The sequence below is a fragment of the Penicillium manginii genome (genome assembly GCF_028828005.1).
Source record: "Penicillium manginii strain IBT 31320 chromosome Unknown utg000002l:1.0-5564898.0:1.0-5567710.0, whole genome shotgun sequence".
Classification (NCBI taxonomy): Eukaryota; Fungi; Ascomycota; class Eurotiomycetes; order Eurotiales; family Aspergillaceae; genus Penicillium; species Penicillium manginii.
In genome coordinates this window covers 5543606-5567360 of record NW_026643103.1, presented here as the reverse complement: position 1 = coordinate 5567360, position 23755 = coordinate 5543606, and the positions used below count along the sequence as shown (strand labels likewise).

Genomic DNA, 23755 nt, shown 5'->3' with positions numbered 1-23755 from the left:
CTAAAATACTCTCGGGTTTCCACTAACCTACCACTCGGACAACGGGTTTCAACCCTAAAACTCACCACCCGGGCCCGGGCCCGGGTTAATATCAATGCCAAAACCCTAAAACCACCCTCTGACCGGGTTCTACCCCGAAAACCCTCATCTCATGGGCCCTGGGTCCCTTGCTATCTATATCAAAACCTTGTAACTGATTTACTGACTTTTGTTACTCTGATCTCTTCCTATGCACTCTCGGACGGGTTGGAACCACTAATCTAATAACAAACAACTTTGGAACACCAACATATATAACCCTAAACACCTATCTACAAACCCTCACCACCTATCTACAAACCCTCACCACCCATCCATAAACCCTCACCACCTATCTACAAACCCTCACCACCCATCCATAAACCCTCACCACCTATCTACAAACCCTCACCACCCATCCATAAACCCTCACCACTGGCATCTCTCGGAACATTCCCAACTTCTAAACCTCGATCTCCGTATAACACACGATCCCTATCACTAATGACCTTATCACTTACTATACAATCGTCCTGTATATCACCTTCCTAATACCCATCATATATCTATCCTCCTGACCCTATAATTCCCATATATTTCTACCGTAATCATCCCTCTCACCTGGAAATACACTGAATCAACCATGGAACCCGGCAACATGACAACATATATTTGGCCATCGTCTTTATTACTTGAATACGGAAAACACGAACGCCGCTCTCGATTTCCACCTACCCACCACGCTCAACTCCTTGATATGCTCTCCGTAACCAAATAAACTCTTCCGTAATCTGCGCTCGCTTTCGTCCACAATTCCGCGCCATCTGTCCCAAATACCGAATCAACTCTGTATCGTTCGCCCGGATATTATCCACCCCATGCTCACTCAATCGCTGGAACCACCGTTCTCGGATTACTGCATTGGCATGGGGCCCATGCACCATCATCGCAATCGTCGGAATCAATGCCGTACGATATCCATCACATGCCTGGACCGTCTGCGGACTATGCTCCGTTCGCCGATCGCTCCGCGGACATATATACTGCGGCATCCCACACCAAAAATGCGCCGTGAACCCATCGTACGAAATCTGCCGTCGAATCTTGACCATCCAATCCTTACTGGCCTGCGCAATCTTGCCGCTGCCCCCTTCACCATACCAACACTTCCACATCTCATGTCCATCGTCACGGCCTCCTTGGCTGCATGTCCAACAACGATCAACCCACTTCTCAATCTCACGGATCAAAAACTCTTCATCCTCATATTGCTGACCGGCCCTCCCATCCGCCTGCTGGCATAATTCGGCCCGTTGGATATCCTGTTGCCGAAATGTATGCTGGATGGCGATTGGTACGGCCCGGGCCATGGTGCTGGGAATATCCTCCGTCGGGCCGGCCATCACCGGCTCAACCGCCCCGAACATCAACCATCGGGTCATCGGCGATAACGGGGGACGCGGATCCAATCCGGGACTCCTGGTCTTCCCAATTGGGCATACATCCATCACATGCGGACTCGACCACCCGATCACCACATCGCTGTCGTTGGTATTCCTCGATGGGTCCATCCAAATACCCATCCAATATCACTCGCCGGCAACCCGTCACCGCCGCCTCCATATACTCAACAACATGGGCATGGTCGTCCGGGGGCGCATCGTGCATCCAAAACGGACGGCATTCCCGCCCCATCGTCTGACCCTCGGCCTGGATGATAATCGCCTCGCTGGGCTGTCCATCACGCCCGGCCCGCCCACTTTCCTGCGCGTAATCTAACATGGTCCGGGGCTGACCAACGTGGATCACACTGCGGATATCGGGGATATCAATCCCCATCCCTAACGCACTGGTGGCCGTGATCACCGCCCCGGCCTGGTGGCGGAATGATGCCAAAATCCCTTCCTTGTCCACCTGCTTGCTATGGTATGCGGCACAACCTAATAACTCGGCCAATGCGGTGACATGGGCCCGGACGGTGGCATATATGATCACCCGGCCGGGGTACGCTCGGCGAACACGGTCCTGGATGAACTGGATCACACTCCGCATCTGCACCCACTGGAACGGATGGTCATATCCATCGTCTACGGGGATCGTATGGACACGATATGCGATATTGGGCCGGCTGGTGTGGCCCCGATATAATACCACTTGATCCCGGACCCAATGCATCCGATGGAATAATAATTCCTCGCTGCGGGGGGGCAATGTCGCGGTCAACATCACGATCTGGGTGGCTGCGGTTCGTAACTTGCCCAACTGCTGGAATAATGGCCGGAATCGCTCCTGTTGACTTAATACCATATGGCACTCGTCCACCACAATCCGATCTAATCGCTGTAACATCCGCTGCCGGGTCACAAAATCGGCAAATGCATCGCTGTCGGTGCTCTCGGGCGTGATCAATACGATGGATACCCCATCGGGTGGCCGTCGGGGGTCCCATACCGCACATGAAATCCCCAATCGCTGGCATCGTGCTTCCATGTCACCGCGTAATGCAATCAATGGAACAACCACGATGGTTAACCCGGCACGGCCACTCACCCACGCGGGCAACATAAACAACACACTCTTACCTCCCCCCGGTGGGCATGACCGCCACAATGGGGCTTACCCCATGCTTGATGGCTTGTAATACGGGACCCTGTTGCCCCCGCAATGCTACGGTGTTGCTCCCCATCATGTGCTGGAATGCCTCGTCTATGTTGGTCTGGTGTAAATCATATCGACGCTGCGTACGGGCCTCGGCCGTTTCGACTTCCCATGGGTTGGGCTTACGCTTGGTGCCGGGGGCCCGGCGGTCATGTTCGATACGGGTGGACTCGAATCCTAAAAAATAATGCCAATCCTGGCTCACCTGGCGGAATAACTCGCGGTGCCGGGCCGTGGTGTTGGGATTCTCCATCATCATCCGGCCATATTGCGTCCCGGCAATGCTGGCGGAATGCGCGGCCTGGATATCCGCAATGAATGCTCGGATCCCATCATCATCCATGGATGTCTCGTCGTCAATGTCGGGGGCCTCCTCCTCGGTGTTGGCCTGGAACTGACTGCTGGGGCGTAAATACCGCCGGCTGATGGCGATGGCGATGTCACGGTATGCCTGTAATCCCAACTTCTGCCCATCCAATCCAATCGCGGTCTCGCGCTTCAATACCTCCCGTAACCGGACGCTACTCCACTCGGTCTGCCGATCGGGATCCGGGGACCATACATACTCGGCCCGTCGACCGATGGTGGCGGCTTCGCCCCGTATATGCCGCTGATATGACTGCATCTGCTCCACAAATGGCAATACTAACCATAAATACCATATGACCAACTCACCAATCTCCCGGGGTAAATATCGGAAAATCACCTTGGTATCATTGGCCACATGGAACCCCTTATGGTATCGACTGACAAATGTGACCATGCCATCCTCAATGAATATATTGCGGCGCTCTCGCTCACTGTTACGATGCCGGATGCTCATTAACTCGGGACCCCGGCTGGGTTGACCGGCACAAACATGGACGGCCACGCTTAACCGCTCACGGAACTGGCTCACCACTCGAAAAAACCGATCGATGGCGGGCATCCGGAACCCGGCCCCGTGGGACTGTACAAACTGACGCTGTAATCGGGGCTCGTGGCGGATACGCTCCATGAACCACGTCGGACCCTGGACCGGCCACGATGTACGTAAATCCTGTAAAAAACTCCATCCGGTGGCACTCTGCGTGGCATCATCGTACAAATGATCCCACGGGATGGCTGGGGGCGGGTGATCGGTGCAAAACATCAACTCGTGGACCAACTGCTGCCGTAACCGGCCAACCAACCCATGCACAAATCCGCGGAAATGGCCCATGGTAAAATGGATCTGTTTGTACAACAATTCATCTCCGGACTTCCACCCGATATGACCCTCGCTGGGGGTATTCATAAATATCGTCCGTCCGTACGTACGTAAATCTAACCACCACTGGACGGGGCCATTGGTCCCACGAACCATGAATAAATCCACCAAATATGTGACCCATTCGGGGAACGTTCGGTCGGGATGCTGGCGCTGCTCCTGTGTCAATGCTCCTAATATGTCATCGCTGGTGGGGGGGGAACTACGCATGGCCACCGGGGATGGGGGGGCACTGCCATATCCTTCATCATCGTGGGCATATGCCTCATCGATGCCGATCATATCACCTTCAAACCATGGCGGGTTCTGCTGCCCGGCGAACCCACGACGGATCTCCGATGACCGGGGGGTCTAACCGCAATGCTTTGTGCAAAATAAAAAACCGCGCGATCTTGATCAAACTGGATATCCGGGGGGGAAATTCTCGGGCGTGGCCCAACCAAACTGCCCGCATCCAATCACGGCGGTGGCACAAATCATGGCACATCCATATTCATCGTTGCGGATCTTCTGGCGTAATAAATCGATGCAAAACGTTAATAATGCATGCTCGATGGGACGAATCTCGAATGGCTCGGGCTCATCATCCTCGGGGTCGGGACAACTGGCCTGGGCCTGGGCATGGCGCCACACGGCATCCCATAACTGCTGCTGTCGGGGGGTAAATGAATACTTGGGTGATTCCCAATCATGTTCAATCTGGGATGGTGAATCAACCTGGGTGTCTGATATCGGGTACGGACGTGATCATACCTGGGTTCGTGCAAAAAACATCATAATCTGCTGCCACGGTGCCACATGCTTTTGAATGGCGGTGGCATCTAAATATGCCAATAATGGCTTATGTGGACTCTCGTCCTTCATCGTACGGACCACATCAATGCGTACTAAATGCCCGCACGCCTTGGCGATCTCCTGGCTCACCGATGCCAATCGCTCCATGGCCTCCCAAATGACCAATGCGATACGCTCTGGTCCCTCGGCATCCTCCTCGGGGCGCTGGGTACTCTCGAATAATGGCTGCCGGGGGGGTCCCTTGTAAATACCGAACCCACCCCGTCCGATTCAACCATGGCGTGGCTTCATCTAACTCCCCGGCCTGGATGATGGTTTCATGGGCCTGTTGATCTTGCTGCTGATACTCCTCAACCATTTGCACTAACTGGTGAATCCGGTCGGGGTCTTCCACGGGGTCTATGGGGGGGCTCATTGGGATTGGGCTGCACAATATGAATATAATGTGAACCGGGGCCTTGGCTGAATATACGCTGACACGCAACGGCTCGGCTATTGGCGTTAATGGCGGCCTGGATGGCTTTTTCCTGTCTGGGTGTGGGACGACCACGGCTTTGCTGTACACGATACTGATGGGCCTCTATCCAATGTGCCTTCATCGTACGGATCTGGCGGCATGTATATACCTCACATTGCTGGCACAATAATCCATCCTGATAAACGGGTAACTCGGGGATGGGTTGATCAATCTGGCGGGGCCAACTATCCACCTCTGGGTGATCATCAATATGATCCCACTGCTGGATCACTCTGTCGATATACTGTACCCACGAAATGGGTATCCGATGTACGGTACTACTTAAATGGGCCTTGATCTGTCCCCGGCGTACGGCACATTGACATTTCTGGCAAATCAACACGCGAAATTCGGCATTGACACAAAATAATTCGTGGGCCTGGTATTCGGTGTCCATGTCGGATATGGAAATCTATATATCGGCTGGTATTGTATATCTGGGAAATGGGATCAACTCAATGTTGTTCAAATGGACCCAAAATAAAATGGGATGATGATGGGGGATCTGGGAAAACCCCCCCTGAAATTTGAAACAAAAAAAAACAAATCCTATGACTAAACTACATATGGTGGTTGTTGATGTTGGTGGGTTTGACTGGTCGCGACCGGCGGCTGGTGGTTACCCCATCAAAAAATCTTGCTACTTTGTGGGGGACAAAATCGATACTGGATATGCTCTGATTGTGCTTAAATTTGGCTATGGAATAAAACTAATACTAAATTAAAATATATCGAAATCTGGAAACTCTACGACATTATTTTGCTAAATTCAATGGGGGTTTGAAATCTAAATTCAATGGGCCCTGGACCCACTTTTTTCCCCCATACTTAACAAAACCCTAAAAAATTCAATGGGCCTCATTGAATTTACCCCCCATGGGATAGGGGTCCCATACCGCACATGAAATCCCCAATCGCTGGCATCGTGCTTCCATGTCACCGCGTAATGCAATCAATGGAACAACCACGATGGTTAACCCGGCACGGCCACTCACCCACGCGGGCAACATAAACAACACACTCTTACCTCCCCCGGTGGGCATGACCGCCACAATGGGGCTTACCCCATGCTTGATGGCTTGTAATACGGGACCCTGTTGCCCCCGCAATGCTACGGTGTTGCTCCCCATCATGTGCTGGAATGCCTCGTCTATGTTGGTCTGGTGTAAATCATATCGACGCTGCGTACGGGCCTCGGCCGTTTCGACTTCCCATGGGTTGGGCTTACGCTTGGTGCCGGGGGCCCGGCGGTCATGTTCGATACGGGTGGACTCGAATCCTAAAAAATAATGCCAATCCTGGCTCACCTGGCGGAATAACTCGCGGTGCCGGGCCGTGGTGTTGGGATTCTCCATCATCATCCGGCCATATTGCGTCCCGGCAATGCTGGCGGAATGCGCGGCCTGGATATCCGCAATGAATGCTCGGATCCCATCATCATCCATGGATGTCTCGTCGTCAATGTCGGGGGCCTCCTCCTCGGTGTTGGCCTGGAACTGACTGCTGGGGCGTAAATACCGCCGGCTGATGGCGATGGCGATGTCACGGTATGCCTGTAATCCCAACTTCTGCCCATCCAATCCAATCGCGGTCTCGCGCTTCAATACCTCCCGTAACCGGACGCTACTCCACTCGGTCTGCCGATCGGGATCCGGGGACCATACATACTCGGCCCGTCGACCGATGGTGGCGGCTTCGCCCCGTATATGCCGCTGATATGACTGCATCTGCTCCACAAATGGCAATACTAACCATAAATACCATATGACCAACTCACCAATCTCCCGGGGTAAATATCGGAAAATCACCTTGGTATCATTGGCCACATGGAACCCCTTATGGTATCGACTGACAAATGTGACCATGCCATCCTCAATGAATATATTGCGGCGCTCTCGCTCACTGTTACGATGCCGGATGCTCATTAACTCGGGACCCCGGCTGGGTTGACCGGCACAAACATGGACGGCCACGCTTAACCGCTCACGGAACTGGCTCACCACTCGAAAAAACCGATCGATGGCGGGCATCCGGAACCCGGCCCCGTGGGACTGTACAAACTGACGCTGTAATCGGGGCTCGTGGCGGATACGCTCCATGAACCACGTCGGACCCTGGACCGGCCACGATGTACGTAAATCCTGTAAAAAACTCCATCCGGTGGCACTCTGCGTGGCATCATCGTACAAATGATCCCACGGGATGGCTGGGGGCGGGTGATCGGTGCAAAACATCAACTCGTGGACCAACTGCTGCCGTAACCGGCCAACCAACCCATGCACAAATCCGCGGAAATGGCCCATGGTAAAATGGATCTGTTTGTACAACAATTCATCTCCGGACTTCCACCCGATATGACCCTCGCTGGGGGTATTCATAAATATCGTCCGTCCGTACGTACGTAAATCTAACCACCACTGGACGGGGCCATTGGTCCCACGAACCATGAATAAATCCACCAAATATGTGACCCATTCGGGGAACGTTCGGTCGGGATGCTGGCGCTGCTCCTGTGTCAATGCTCCTAATATGTCATCGCTGGTGGGGGGGGAACTACGCATGGCCACCGGGGATGGGGGGGGCACTGCCATATCCTTCATCATCGTGGGCATATGCCTCATCGATGCCGATCATATCACCTTCAAACCATGGCGGGTTCTGCTGCCCGGCGAACCCACGACGGATCTCCGATGACCGGGGGTCTAACCGCAATGCTTTGTGCAAAATAAAAAACCGCGCGATCTTGATCAAACTGGATATCCGGGGGGGGAAATTCTCGGGCGTGGCCCAACCAAACTGCCCGCATCCAATCACGGCGGTGGCACAAATCATGGCACATCCATATTCATCGTTGCGGATCTTCTGGCGTAATAAATCGATGCAAAACGTTAATAATGCATGCTCGATGGGACGAATCTCGAATGGCTCGGGCTCATCATCCTCGGGGTCGGGACAACTGGCCTGGGCCTGGGCATGGCGCCACACGGCATCCCATAACTGCTGCTGTCGGGGGGTAAATGAATACTTGGGTGATTCCCAATCATGTTCAATCTGGGATGGTGAATCAACCTGGGTGTCTGATATCGGGTACGGACGTGATCATACCTGGGTTCGTGCAAAAAACATCATAATCTGCTGCCACGGTGCCACATGCTTTTGAATGGCGGTGGCATCTAAATATGCCAATAATGGCTTATGTGGACTCTCGTCCTTCATCGTACGGACCACATCAATGCGTACTAAATGCCCGCACGCCTTGGCGATCTCCTGGCTCACCGATGCCAATCGCTCCATGGCCTCCCAAATGACCAATGCGATACGCTCTGGTCCCTCGGCATCCTCCTCGGGGCGCTGGGTACTCTCGAATAATGGCTGCCGGGGGGGTCCCTTGTAAATACCGAACCCACCCCGTCCGATTCAACCATGGCGTGGCTTCATCTAACTCCCCGGCCTGGATGATGGTTTCATGGGCCTGTTGATCTTGCTGCTGATACTCCTCAACCATTTGCACTAACTGGTGAATCCGGTCGGGGTCTTCCACGGGGTCTATGGGGGGGCTCATTGGGATTGGGCTGCACAATATGAATATAATGTGAACCGGGGCCTTGGCTGAATATACGCTGACACGCAACGGCTCGGCTATTGGCGTTAATGGCGGCCTGGATGGCTTTTTCCTGTCTGGGTGTGGGACGACCGCGGCTTTGCTGTACACGATACTGATGGGCCTCTATCCAATGTGCCTTCATCGTACGGATCTGGCGGCATGTATATACCTCACATTGCTGGCACAATAATCCATCCTGATAAACGGGTAACTCGGGGATGGGTTGATCAATCTGGCGGGGCCAACTATCCACCTCTGGGTGATCATCAATATGATCCCACTGCTGGATCACTCTGTCGATATACTGTACCCACGAAATGGGTATCCGATGTACGGTACTACTTAAATGGGCCTTGATCTGTCCCCGGCGTACGGCACATTGACATTTCTGGCAAATCAACACGCGAAATTCGGCATTGACACAAAATAATTCGTGGGCCTGGTATTCGGTGTCCATGTCGGATATGGAAATCTATATATCGGCTGGTATTGTATATCTGGGAAATGGGATCAACTCAATGTTGTTCAAATGGACCCAAAATAAAATGGGATGATGATGGGGGATCTGGGAAAACCCCCCCTGAAATTTGAAACAAAAAAAAACAAATCCTATGACTAAACTACATATGGTGGTTGTTGATGTTGGTGGGTTTGACTGGTCGCGACCGGCGGCTGGTGGTTACCCCATCAAAAAATCTTGCTACTTTGTGGGGGACAAAATCGATACTGGATATGCTCTGATTGTGCTTAAATTTGGCTATGGAATAAAACTAATACTAAATTAAAATATATCGAAATCTGGAAACTCTACGACATTATTTTGCTAAATTCAATGGGGGTTTGAAATCTAAATTCAATGGGCCCTGGACCCACTTTTTTCCCCCATACTTAACAAAACCCTAAAAAATTCAATGGGCCTCATTGAATTTACCCCCCATGGGATAGGGGTCCCATACCGCACATGAAATCCCCAATCGCTGGCATCGTGCTTCCATGTCACCGCGTAATGCAATCAATGGAACAACCACGATGGTTAACCCGGCACGGCCACTCACCCACGCGGGCAACATAAACAACACACTCTTACCTCCCCCGGTGGGCATGACCGCCACAATGGGGCTTACCCCATGCTTGATGGCTTGTAATACGGGACCCTGTTGCCCCCGCAATGCTACGGTGTTGCTCCCCATCATGTGCTGGAATGCCTCGTCTATGTTGGTCTGGTGTAAATCATATCGACGCTGCGTACGGGCCTCGGCCGTTTCGACTTCCCATGGGTTGGGCTTACGCTTGGTGCCGGGGGCCCGGCGGTCATGTTCGATACGGGTGGACTCGAATCCTAAAAAATAATGCCAATCCTGGCTCACCTGGCGGAATAACTCGCGGTGCCGGGCCGTGGTGTTGGGATTCTCCATCATCATCCGGCCATATTGCGTCCCGGCAATGCTGGCGGAATGCGCGGCCTGGATATCCGCAATGAATGCTCGGATCCCATCATCATCCATGGATGTCTCGTCGTCAATGTCGGGGGCCTCCTCCTCGGTGTTGGCCTGGAACTGACTGCTGGGGCGTAAATACCGCCGGCTGATGGCGATGGCGATGTCACGGTATGCCTGTAATCCCAACTTCTGCCCATCCAATCCAATCGCGGTCTCGCGCTTCAATACCTCCCGTAACCGGACGCTACTCCACTCGGTCTGCCGATCGGGATCCGGGGACCATACATACTCGGCCCGTCGACCGATGGTGGCGGCTTCGCCCCGTATATGCCGCTGATATGACTGCATCTGCTCCACAAATGGCAATACTAACCATAAATACCATATGACCAACTCACCAATCTCCCGGGGTAAATATCGGAAAATCACCTTGGTATCATTGGCCACATGGAACCCCTTATGGTATCGACTGACAAATGTGACCATGCCATCCTCAATGAATATATTGCGGCGCTCTCGCTCACTGTTACGATGCCGGATGCTCATTAACTCGGGACCCCGGCTGGGTTGACCGGCACAAACATGGACGGCCACGCTTAACCGCTCACGGAACTGGCTCACCACTCGAAAAAACCGATCGATGGCGGGCATCCGGAACCCGGCCCCGTGGGACTGTACAAACTGACGCTGTAATCGGGGCTCGTGGCGGATACGCTCCATGAACCACGTCGGACCCTGGACCGGCCACGATGTACGTAAATCCTGTAAAAAACTCCATCCGGTGGCACTCTGCGTGGCATCATCGTACAAATGATCCCACGGGATGGCTGGGGGCGGGTGATCGGTGCAAAACATCAACTCGTGGACCAACTGCTGCCGTAACCGGCCAACCAACCCATGCACAAATCCGCGGAAATGGCCCATGGTAAAATGGATCTGTTTGTACAACAATTCATCTCCGGACTTCCACCCGATATGACCCTCGCTGGGGGTATTCATAAATATCGTCCGTCCGTACGTACGTAAATCTAACCACCACTGGACGGGGCCATTGGTCCCACGAACCATGAATAAATCCACCAAATATGTGACCCATTCGGGGAACGTTCGGTCGGGATGCTGGCGCTGCTCCTGTGTCAATGCTCCTAATATGTCATCGCTGGTGGGGGGGGAACTACGCATGGCCACCGGGGATGGGGGGGCACTGCCATATCCTTCATCATCGTGGGCATATGCCTCATCGATGCCGATCATATCACCTTCAAACCATGGCGGGTTCTGCTGCCCGGCGAACCCACGACGGATCTCCGATGACCGGGGGTCTAACCGCAATGCTTTGTGCAAAATAAAAAACCGCGCGATCTTGATCAAACTGGATATCCGGGGGGGGGAAATTCTCGGGCGTGGCCCAACCAAACTGCCCGCATCCAATCACGGCGGTGGCACAAATCATGGCACATCCATATTCATCGTTGCGGATCTTCTGGCGTAATAAATCGATGCAAAACGTTAATAATGCATGCTCGATGGGACGAATCTCGAATGGCTCGGGCTCATCATCCTCGGGGTCGGGACAACTGGCCTGGGCCTGGGCATGGCGCCACACGGCATCCCATAACTGCTGCTGTCGGGGGGTAAATGAATACTTGGGTGATTCCCAATCATGTTCAATCTGGGATGGTGAATCAACCTGGGTGTCTGATATCGGGTACGGACGTGATCATACCTGGGTTCGTGCAAAAAACATCATAATCTGCTGCCACGGTGCCACATGCTTTTGAATGGCGGTGGCATCTAAATATGCCAATAATGGCTTATGTGGACTCTCGTCCTTCATCGTACGGACCACATCAATGCGTACTAAATGCCCGCACGCCTTGGCGATCTCCTGGCTCACCGATGCCAATCGCTCCATGGCCTCCCAAATGACCAATGCGATACGCTCTGGTCCCTCGGCATCCTCCTCGGGGCGCTGGGTACTCTCGAATAATGGCTGCCGGGGGGGTCCCTTGTAAATACCGAACCCACCCCGTCCGATTCAACCATGGCGTGGCTTCATCTAACTCCCCGGCCTGGATGATGGTTTCATGGGCCTGTTGATCTTGCTGCTGATACTCCTCAACCATTTGCACTAACTGGTGAATCCGGTCGGGGTCTTCCACGGGGTCTATGGGGGGGCTCATTGGGATTGGGCTGCACAATATGAATATAATGTGAACCGGGGCCTTGGCTGAATATACGCTGACACGCAACGGCTCGGCTATTGGCGTTAATGGCGGCCTGGATGGCTTTTTCCTGTCTGGGTGTGGGACGACCGCGGCTTTGCTGTACACGATACTGATGGGCCTCTATCCAATGTGCCTTCATCGTACGGATCTGGCGGCATGTATATACCTCACATTGCTGGCACAATAATCCATCCTGATAAACGGGTAACTCGGGGATGGGTTGATCAATCTGGCGGGGCCAACTATCCACCTCTGGGTGATCATCAATATGATCCCACTGCTGGATCACTCTGTCGATATACTGTACCCACGAAATGGGTATCCGATGTACGGTACTACTTAAATGGGCCTTGATCTGTCCCCGGCGTACGGCACATTGACATTTCTGGCAAATCAACACGCGAAATTCGGCATTGACACAAAATAATTCGTGGGCCTGGTATTCGGTGTCCATGTCGGATATGGAAATCTATATATCGGCTGGTATTGTATATCTGGGAAATGGGATCAACTCAATGTTGTTCAAATGGACCCAAAATAAAATGGGATGATGATGGGGGATCTGGGAAAACCCCCCCTGAAATTTGAAACAAAAAAAAACAAATCCTATGACTAAACTACATATGGTGGTTGTTGATGTTGGTGGGTTTGACTGGTCGCGACCGGCGGCTGGTGGTTACCCCATCAAAAAATCTTGCTACTTTGTGGGGGACAAAATCGATACTGGATATGCTCTGATTGTGCTTAAATTTGGCTATGGAATAAAACTAATACTAAATTAAAATATATCGAAATCTGGAAACTCTACGACATTATTTTGCTAAATTCAATGGGGGTTTGAAATCTAAATTCAATGGGCCCTGGACCCACTTTTTTCCCCCATACTTAACAAAACCCTAAAAAATTCAATGGGCCTCATTGAATTTACCCCCCATGGGATAGGTAGCCAGAGTCCAGAGGTACTGCCATACCTTCTATTAACAGTAGTTGAAGCAGTAGTAGAGGTAGGCCAGGTAGGAGAGCTCTATAGGATACTGTATATAGGTAAAGAAGCTAATAATCTACTACTAGGGGGTAATATAGGCCAGGATCGTCTCCAGGTCTATATAGGCCTATAGAGGAGTATATAGGGACTAATTAATCTCCGTACGAATAATCTCCACCTGGATCAGATAGCTGTAGTGTTTAACAATCAACTAGGCCGTATAGACTATATTGGTTATAGCCTAGTAGATCTTCCAGAGTAGATTGGACATATCAGGCTCAGAGATCTTAGTCAACAAAGAGAGAATCTCTAGATATTGGTCCTTAAGATACTGCAACCACCGGATATAATACAGCTATAGAGTAGTCTTATTCAACTCCACAGTCTCAATCGTACAATCTAAAGAGTAAAAGACCTCTTAGTACTACTCTTCTAGTTAGTTAAAGAACTAATTAATAGTAGAGGATACTAACTCTAGCTCTACTGATTCTAATCGTATAGAGCTAAGCATAGTAAAGTAGTATAAATTAGACCCCTAGCAATAGAAACACTAATAATAAACAGAGCAAGTATATATTTAAATCTCTTACTCTAGTAAGGGAGAAGGAGTTAAATTATTAGCTAGCTAAGAAAGTAGCTTAGCAAAGGTATACCAATTATAAACAGTACACTAGTACTCTTTAATAGCCTTCTTTGTATAACAGACATAACGACATAATAATATACAGTAATATTAGATACTATTATAATATAGCGGAAGAGACTTAAAGTAAGAGGGTCGATTAGAGATTAGATCAGATAAAAAAGAAATAAGTAATTAAGGCTATAGTGTAGGGAGAGTTTCTTAGATCTTAGAAGCAATTCTAGCTAGAATCTTATATATTGATAAGGTTAAATAAGTAATAATCTGGTTTAATTATACAGTAAATTAACACTTATAACTAGACTGCGGCACGGTTTTGGGTTTGGTCTTCAAATGCTAACCAAACCCAAATCGATTTGGTCTGCGGCTTTCATATCTTTACCAAACCCAAATCGATTCGGTTTGCGGTTCTAAGATCTTTACCAAAACCTAACCGCAAATTTTACGGTTAACCAAAACCGCAATGCGGTTACCTTGCGGTTAACCGCACTAGCATAAAAGATGAAGATCTTACCTATCTAAGCCACCCCACCGTTTTTATACACCTGATAACTAAGCTCAAATAATGCATTCTTACATATGGTTTCGTTATTACTACTGTAATCATTTATTTTTCTTACTTTCTGTTGGAAATAATTTGAAATAGAGCGGTATTCTAAAAGATAAAATATTAGTCTACAAAAAATTCAAGTTCGAAGTTGGATTTTGGATATTGTTGGCGAGATTTACTGTGTGTTGTGATTAGTTTTTGTAATCGAGTATAGTTATCGCAGAAATATATATTTGACTTAGAGAGATTATGCTGCATCTTTAGGTCAGTAGAACATGAAAAGCCTAACTTGACTAATTTTTAAGTATTCTGAATTTTGATCATATGTTGTAAAAGAGCTAGTTTTTTTTACCTATCCCTAATAATTTTTAATCTAGTATTACAATATAAAAGTGTTAAAAAAGTGTGTCCTAAAAGTGCAAAGTTGCAGTGATAAATGGTTATCTTGCGGTCGTGCTGCGGTTACCTTGTGGTTATCCTGTGGTTTTTGCGGTTTTCAGGGGTATTTTGCGGTTATCTTGCGGTTATCTTGCGGTTTTTGCGGTTTTCGGTAATCTTAGTGCGGTTATTGTGAGGGGTCTTTGCGGTTAACCGCAGGATAACCGCATTAGTAGCTCTAATATCCAATTAGAGTATATCTTTGACTCCACTCTATAATTGCTTTTGCAACTCATCAATGTCCTCGGTCGCGTCTGGTGTTTGTGGTCCTCTCGTCGAATCTTGTAAGTTGTTTGTCTCTCATTTACACATATTGGCTCTTAAGACCATAGCCAAAGATGGCCTATACTTCATCAGTCTTCACCGATCAGCATTCTGATACTGACTTTCTCCTACCAGATGACCTACCATCACTCAATACATATTGTCGTACTGCCACCGAGTCAATTACACCATCCATTTGCTCTCAACAACTGCAATTACCGCGAGCGCCCTTATTCCTTACACGTACTGGGCCACATCTTCAGCGATTTTGGATCCTTGTAGAAATGGACCCCGCAACAGGCCAAACTCGGAAGGATTTCACTGAGTGGTGGCTTCAAACAGAGTATGGCACAAGAAAAGACATCGAGACCACCATTCATTGGGACCACAAAAAGAGAGCTTCAGTCTGGGATCACTTTGAGCAAGTAGCTCATGAACGGACAGGAGAGCCTAAAGTTATGTGTAAGCGTTGCCTTACTACACTTACTCATCCAAATATTCGGCGTGGAGGAACATCACCAATGAACACACATCTGAAAGGGAATACCTGTCATCCAAAGCATGGGATTGGCAAGTTACTTGCGAAGCAGGTAAGTATATATACTCTCTTTAAGATACTGCTTTTAGCTAATAACTTATAATTTGTAGTCACAAACTTCAAGAGCAACTTTAACTACTTTCTCTGAAGAAGCGCTTGCCCAGAAAGTCCTTTCTCTTATCCTCGTCGCACGGCTCCCATTCCGTATCCTTGATCGTCCAGAATTCCAGGAATTAGCTGATCTAATTGCTGTTGCTCCCTCACGGGTCAAACTACCCTCGCCCCGGACGATTAGCCGACAACTACACTCGAATATCCAACAAGGACAACAGAGTATAATAGATATGCTCCCAGAGGATAGTAGACTATCTCTATCACTTGATTGCTGGACATCACCTTTCCAGCAGGGCTTTATGGCTATTACTGGTTATTTTCTGGATAACGATTGGGAGTATCGAGAGGCTCTACTTGGCTTTGAACCCTTACAAGGCTCACATACTGGGAGTAACCTAAGCTCAGTAGTTATTGGTATTCTCGAAAAGTATAAAATTGCCGATCGGGTTCTGTCAGTAACAACTGATAATGCTACCAATAACAATACAATGATGCTCAGTATTCAGGATGAGCTCAAAAGTCAGGGTGTTGGAAGTGACGGGCTTGGTAATGGTATATTTCGTGTTCCATGCCTGGCCCATGTGATCCAACTGAGTCTGAATCAACTTCTCGGAAAAATAAAAGCAATGCCATCCAATAATGAGGCAGAGGATGGATGGTCAGATGACCGTGAGCGCCAGGCGCGTTCTCAGCAATCAAAGAGAGAGATTATCCAGACATTGAACAAGGTATGTGATGATTCAGCAAAAAGAGAGAGAGAGAGGATAACAGCTAATAATAGTTATCTGTAGATCCGAAATCTTGCTATCTTTATTAATGCAAGTCCTCAGCGCCGAGCTGCATTTCTTGTAATCCAGTCCCAGGAGCCTCGACTGCTTCCTCTTCAAGATGTACGGACTCGATGGAATTCTACATTTCTGATGCTCGGCCGAGCCAAGCGACTACAGAAGAGCTTTCAAGAATACTGTACAGCACACGGCTATCTCCATTTTCAGCTTGACAAAGAAGAATGGCGTCAGATCGACTACTTACTGTGTATCACTGAGCCATTCTTCAAGTTCACAACTGCTCTCTCAAAAACAAAAGACACCACAATCCATCTTATCTTTGGTGTTTACAATAAGCTTTTCAATCACCTGGAGAACTCCGAGAACCAGCTTCGCCGAAAGAGACTCCCATGGAAGAAATCAATGCTGAGGGCATTGCAGGCGGCAAGGGAAAAGCTTTCTGAGTATTATCAAGCAACTGATAAGGAGTTTTATGGGGATCTTTATGGTATTGCTACCATTCTTGCCCCATCAAAGAAACTTCGATTCTTTACCTCAAAAGATTGGCAAGGGGATATTGATTTTGGTGCAAGATATCGTGGGCGTCTTGAAAAAGAGTTCTGGCGATACAAACGGCGATTTTCAGATCAGGCTGAAGAATCATCCTCTAATGTCCAGCAGAACTCCAGTGATATTAATGAGATTGAGATGCTGTGTGACTCACAGACTTCATTTTATGCAGCAGAAGTACCAGCAGAGGAGGATGATGATGAACTGGCTCGATATCTTGCAAAAGGTAAGTCTAATTGCCTGTCTGCCTATCTCAGATACTAATTTTATCTAGGCCTTATTTCACAACAGCCCCGTTTATTCTGGAAGGAGCATCAAAAAGAGTTCCCAGTGCTGGCTGCTCTAGCCCGGGATATTCTTTCAATTCCTGCGAGTGGCGCAGGTGTTGAGCGTCTTTTTAACTGTGCTCGAGATATTTGTCACTACAGACGGGGCCGCCTTAACGCTGATACTATCAAGGAGTTGATGCTGCAATCGTGTGCTGTAAAATTCGAGGTTGAACAGAGAGAGATTGACTTTACAAAAGAGCTTGTACTAGCGGGTGAGGCAGCGATGATTGAACAAGACAGAGGATCAATAGCCCCTCTTCCAGCATTGGATCCAATTAGCGATATTGAAGAGAAGGAAGGAGAGAAGGAGGAGGAGGAGGAAGAGGAGGAAGATAGACAGGAGCCATCAGGAGAGACACAAAAACGAGCGCGTTCTGGAAGTACTAGCTCGCAGGAGGATCAAATGGAACACGAAGGCACACAGCGAGCGACGCGGATTCGCAAGAAGCCTAAAATGCCAGAGGGGTTCCAACTGGCGCCTTTGTAGCTTAAATACTGTCAGATTATATTTCTTGATTTGTTCTTCTATCCAGTTTCTTTGTTCTGTAGTCTCTGTATTCCGTATATCCTGGAGATGACTCTTCGCCTGAAAATTAGTCAGAGCTCTCATACATGACCAAAACAACAAAATTACCAAAAAAACTGCATAAAAATCTATCTGCCCAGCAGGTCACGAGGCTTAGCATGTTTGTATTGTTTACAAGACCGCGGTTAACCGCAAAACCGCAGCGGTTTTCATTTGAAGACCAAGACCGAACCGCAAAATTTTGCGGTCTTGGGATGAAGACCAAAACCGAACCGCAAAAATTTGCGGTTTTGATATGAAGACCAAAACCGCTGCGGTTTTGGTTAGGTTTTAGGTTAACCGCGGTCTTTGCGGTTAGTGCCGCAGTCTATTTCCATGGTATGATCCTTTGAAGTATGATTTAAATATATACTAACCTTATTATTAGGATCTGTTATTGATTCAAATCAATACTGGAGACTACTAGTCTTAGTTCTAAATCCACGCAAGCCTATTACGGTAGCTATTATCGATAATCCTACTCAACAGCCTCCGAATCCTTGCCTTTGTCTCTCGAAAATGAATTTCCTTATCTACCCTATAGTCGAACTTACTCCGCTACACTAGTACGGAATGATATTTAAGACCTAGCCAGACTTCCGGTGTTATCTCCGCCAGGTGTATCCGGGTTGCTGTAAGTCTATAAAGTCTTAATATATTCAGTTATATTTAGGTTATACTAATATAATCTAGTTAAAAATCTGGATCGATATCCTATCAACTAGCTAGAGAAGAACATAGGGACTCTGGCTCTGATCCGATACATTCGATTATATGATTGGCGGAATGCTGTGTTTATGTATGAACTAGGCTGTGGTCTGGCTTAAAGTAATGTCGGTTTGTGGGTGGACTGTATAGTGAATATTGCGTAGATCGACGATATATAGAAAACAACTATTTTGGCGCAAACCGAATTTTTGAAATATCTCAGGAACCACACCAGTTGGCAACTTCTAGTACTGTGCAAGTTTTAAATAACTCTATGCGCTATATTTTGAGCCCGGTGTTATATACTCTAGCTTAAAATGCCGGTGCGGCGCGTAGAGAAGGTGGTTTTACACTCTTTAGGGGGCGTATCTACTATGTTGAAGAATTTGTATTCGAATCGTAAATGTGCTTAGAACCTTAATCGTAGCACTACGGAGCTATTGATGGAACTTAATAGTAGTCAGAAACCGATAAAACTAGACTAGATAAGGGAATTTCTTGAGAATACTTAAGTTCTTACCAACGATCTTGTAAGACTTCCCTTGTACAATTAGTAGTAGAAGCTTTAGTCCCTCTATAATAATCTCTCTAAGAAGATTTACGATACTGTTAAAGCTACTATAGAGCCTCTGACGTATATAGGTATAGCTACCTAGGCCTAAGCTATAGTATATATACCTATACTAGCCTATTAACTATTACTACCCTTATCCTTAAATACCTCTCTCCCTATATCCCCAGATATAGTATATAACCGGGATATAATTATCTACCTTAATGACCGTAATCAGAAGAAAAGATATTGTAGCTAGACCTCTTAGAAGATTAAGGCCTACACTAATAAGGTCTATATAGACTTTACTAAAGAGTTAGGTATAGCTATATTAGTAATAGTAATAGTTAGGACAGTCCGCTAACTTAAATTAGATAACCTCTAGATTATAGTATATAATATCTAAGAGATATAGTTAATATAGCTATACTAGGGATAGATAAAGAGCTTTAACTTAATAGTATTTATCTATATACTGTTCTAGGGGGTAATTGTATATAGTGTATAGGTAAAATTACTAATTAACTAGCTAATAAGGGATAATCTAATCTAGATATTATAAGAGACCTAGGAGATAGTTAGAAAAGCTATTATAGTAGAGAACTCTTAGTATTAGAAGGATAATATAGCTCTAATTATAATTATAAAAATTAACTAACTATAGACACTAAAGAATAGGGTAAAGTTAGCTTTAATTATCCTTAAACTTAGTAATCTATAGGTAATAAATTAGGCTATTAAGGAGAGAGTACTCTAGGATTCAAACTAGTATTAGGTACTTTTATATAATAGAGGTCTCTATATATAATAGTACTTTAACTATTAATAATTTAGATATATAGGAATCTTCTATACTAATAAACAAAATATATATATTATATAGAGAAGTATTAACCTTAAGACTATACTTCCTATAAATATAATAAGAATACCTAGAAGTATACTAACTACAGAGATATATATACTATATAGAGTAAGAAGTATAAGGTAAGGAATATAGAGATTGAACAATTAACAGCTATAGTAAGATAATACCTACAGTTCTACCTAGTATCTACTAAGTTTAACTACTATAAACCCTTAGTATTACTATCTCTACTACTACTTAGCTCTATAGAAATACTATAGATATTATTAATAGAAGAATCCAATAATATAATAGGTAGTACTATTATATTAACTATATACTTTAGTAATAGAGAGTAAAGTATTAGTATAAATCTGTCACGGGATTCGAAGTATACAGTACCCCAGACGTTTGTTGTCGATCCGCACTCGAATCCCCTTCGAGCCACCTGTATATCGAGGCCCACCCGAACTCTAATATATTTAAGATCCTACAAGTATTCAGGATTCTTGATCTTGTCAAGAATCAGTCTATATATCAACTATCCAATCTGATCTCTACTGTCCGATATCCTTACCTAGTTATAGGTCTCTAGTCTAATAACTTAGTAACTATTATAATTCTGATTCTTCTTTATTAACTACCTAAGGATTGAAGATAGTGCCCTCTACACATCGAAACCCTATATCCTCCCGTAATAGTACTTATTCCGAACCTACTATACCTCCGGCTATCTAATAGCCTAAGGTTAAATTAATCCCAGATTAACCTAGAACCCCTATCAAACTTATACCAGACCAGATACCTACCTACAAGACTGCTAAATATATTGTTAATATATTACTATTCTCTTCCCTACATAGGATATAGATCTAAGGAATTATAAGCAGACCAATAACTAGAAGTATTACAGAACTTAATTAAGAGAGCCTTAAGAAGAAGAAGTATAAAATTAAGTATCTTAAGGAGTTTCTAGTAGTCTATATATACCTTAAGGAACTTACTACTTAGGTCTCTAAAATTTATATAGAAGACTTCTTAAATAGCCTACCTATAAATTACAGATAAATCGAAACTAAGAAGTATAAGAAAGTAGAGAGTTTTAAGGTCGATAAGTTTAAGAGATTGTTTAGTATTTAGAAGTAAGGGAATTAGCTCTCTTAACTTAGTTATATCTTCTAAGGTAACTCTAAGGTCTATAAGAATAAGGAGATAAAGATTCTTGTAGAAATTAAGTATCTTAATTCTAATTGTAAAAATAATTGGACTATAGAAGAAAGATATCTTAAGGATAATAATAATAAATATCTTAGTAGCTAGAAGTACTTTAAAAAATAGACTCTTACTCTAATATATAATAAAAATATCTTTACTAGAGAAGTTAGTAATAAGATAGAGTATTATTACTAGTAAATTAATAAGAAACTAAAGATTTTTTACTATTACCTTATAGATCTAGAGTATTATCTATCCTAGGTATCCTAAGATAAATAAGCTTACTATTATATATTAAAGCTATAATAGTAGTTAACTCTATATATCTAATAATATACTAAAGATATACCTACTATTTAAGTAGAATAGATAGAAAAAGTATAAAGTATATAGAAATTTAATAAAGTAAAAGTACAAAAGTATAATCTATTTAATAGTAATTTAAATTTAAACTTAAAATACCTATAACCTAATAACTTATTTCTAAACTAGTCTAATAATAAAGAATAAAATTAAAGAAGTTCTAAGTACTTATACTTAAGAAACTTTTATAGTCCTAGATTAAATCTAAATTAAAACAATTTTAATTCAAATCTAAATTAAAATAACTTTAATTTAAATCTAAATTAAAATAACTTTAATTTAAATCTGAATTAAAATAACTTTAATTTAAATCTAAATCTCCTTTATTTTAGAAATAGATCTTATCTATTTCCTCTATAGAATAAAAATAATCCTAATTATACTTCTATTACTAGAACTAGTCTATTTAGTTTCTTTAATAAAATATCTTCTAAATCTTATTTTAACTATAGTAAGTTAGATTATTAGGTAAGTAAATATTATTTACTACTAAAAGTTCTAGGAGTTAGAATCTAGGAAGTTTACTTAAGATTCTAGTATTATTACAATAATACTTAATTAAAGAACTTAGAAAAAGAATAGAAGTTAAACTAATTTCTATAGATTCTAACTTTTAATCTTAAGTAGAAATAATTGTCTGTTTCTATATTCTGATCTATATTTAAAATAATATTAAAATATATATAGATATTGATACCTATATAGAGATAGACCTTATTAGTTATAAATTTATTTAGAAATATTACTTTAACTAAACTAAGTATAGTATTTCTTTTTTAGAAGTAATAGACTAATAAGATATCCCTATCTATAGTATATAGACTATTCCAATTACTATATATAACTCTAGAGGGATAAGATAAGAGTTTTTATATTTCTGTATTATAATTAATAGAGATCTTTATCTCTCTAGATCCCTAATACTATTATTAAATATAACTATCTAAGAGATATAAATTATATTAGTACTATAGTAGAGATAATAGTAGTTTAAATATAAAAGAGAGATAATAAAATAGTTAAAATCTTACTAGTTTATAAAAGTATATAGAAACTAAGCCTATATCTTTATAGTTATTAAAGTACCTAAGGAAGTTTAGCTTTCCCTAGAAGATAAAGAGAAATTGGCTAAGAATTAAGAATAAATCCCTCCTAAATTAATAGTATTTTAGGATATATTTAAAGCTTAAAATTCTAAGATTATACTACTATAAAAGAAGACTGATTATTTAATTAAACTTAAAGAAGATATATTACCTTTATATAGTCTAATCTACTCTCTTTTATAAGTAGAACTTATAGAGTTATAGAAGTATCTTAATAAAAATCTAGTAAATAGTTAAATTTAATTCTCTAAGAGCCCTATAGATATTCCTATTCTATTTATACTAAAAAAGAATAGAGATCTATATCTCTATATTAATTATTAAAAGTTAAATAAAGTCTCTATTAAAAATTAGTACTCTCTATCTCTTATCTTAGAGATTCTTAACTATCTTTCTAGTACTAAATTCTTTAGTAAGATTAATATATAAGATATATACTATTAGATTTATATTTAAGAAGAAGAAAAATAGAAGACTATATTCTAAATAAGATATAGTTATTTTAAATATATAGTAATATCTTTTAGACTTACTAATATATCTATAATATTCTAAAGTTATATCTATACTATACTCTATAGTCTCCTTAATACTATTTATATTATATATCTTAATAATATTCTTATCTTCTTAAAGATATATAAAGAATATATAGAATACCTAAGTCTTATACTTAAAAGACTATAGAAGGT

At 44.5% G+C, this 23755-nt stretch overlaps 8 protein-coding genes across 8 annotated transcripts; 1 reads left to right on the top strand and 7 right to left on the bottom strand.

The window, feature by feature from the left end:
* Window positions 1–749: 749 nt before the first annotated feature.
* N7533_003358 (uncharacterized protein) lies at window positions 750–1388 on the bottom strand (the record flags this gene model as incomplete). The annotated part of the gene is made up of 1 exon (XM_057100008.1): window positions 750–1388. One exon carries the CDS (start codon window positions 1386–1388, stop codon window positions 750–752), a length of 639 nt encoding a protein of 212 aa, XP_056965144.1.
* Window positions 1389–1428: 40 nt separating this feature from the next.
* N7533_003357 (helicase) lies at window positions 1429–2508 on the bottom strand (the record flags this gene model as incomplete). The annotated part of the gene is made up of 1 exon (XM_057100007.1): window positions 1429–2508. The coding sequence occupies one exon, from the start codon at window positions 2506–2508 to the stop codon at window positions 1429–1431; it is 1080 nt and encodes a 359-aa protein (XP_056965143.1).
* Window positions 2509–2596: 88 nt separating this feature from the next.
* Window positions 2597–4207, bottom strand: N7533_003356 (uncharacterized protein; the record flags this gene model as incomplete). The annotated part of the gene is made up of 1 exon (XM_057100006.1): window positions 2597–4207. One exon carries the CDS (start codon window positions 4205–4207, stop codon window positions 2597–2599), a length of 1611 nt encoding a protein of 536 aa, XP_056965142.1.
* A 1878-nt stretch (window positions 4208–6085) lies between these two features.
* N7533_003355 (uncharacterized protein) lies at window positions 6086–7684 on the bottom strand (the record flags this gene model as incomplete). Its single annotated transcript, XM_057100005.1, has 1 exon — window positions 6086–7684. The coding sequence occupies one exon, from the start codon at window positions 7682–7684 to the stop codon at window positions 6086–6088; it is 1599 nt and encodes a 532-aa protein (XP_056965141.1).
* A 106-nt stretch (window positions 7685–7790) lies between these two features.
* N7533_003354 (uncharacterized protein) lies at window positions 7791–8531 on the bottom strand (the record flags this gene model as incomplete). The annotated part of the gene is made up of 2 exons (XM_057100004.1): window positions 7791–8288; window positions 8343–8531. 2 exons carry the CDS (start codon window positions 8529–8531, stop codon window positions 7791–7793), a joined length of 687 nt encoding a protein of 228 aa, XP_056965140.1.
* A 1218-nt stretch (window positions 8532–9749) lies between these two features.
* Window positions 9750–11534, bottom strand: N7533_003353 (uncharacterized protein; the record flags this gene model as incomplete). Its single annotated transcript, XM_057100003.1, has 1 exon — window positions 9750–11534. The coding sequence occupies one exon, from the start codon at window positions 11532–11534 to the stop codon at window positions 9750–9752; it is 1785 nt and encodes a 594-aa protein (XP_056965139.1).
* Window positions 11535–11541: 7 nt separating this feature from the next.
* On the bottom strand, window positions 11542–12195 carry N7533_003352 (uncharacterized protein; the record flags this gene model as incomplete). The annotated part of the gene is made up of 2 exons (XM_057100002.1): window positions 11542–11952; window positions 12007–12195. 2 exons carry the CDS (start codon window positions 12193–12195, stop codon window positions 11542–11544), a joined length of 600 nt encoding a protein of 199 aa, XP_056965138.1.
* A 3167-nt stretch (window positions 12196–15362) lies between these two features.
* Window positions 15363–18193, top strand: N7533_003351 (uncharacterized protein; the record flags this gene model as incomplete). Its single annotated transcript, XM_057100001.1, has 5 exons — window positions 15363–15408; window positions 15524–15978; window positions 16037–16768; window positions 16832–17603; window positions 17652–18193. The coding sequence occupies 5 exons, from the start codon at window positions 15363–15365 to the stop codon at window positions 18191–18193; spliced, it is 2547 nt and encodes an 848-aa protein (XP_056965137.1).
* Window positions 18194–23755: the final 5562 nt, after the last annotated feature.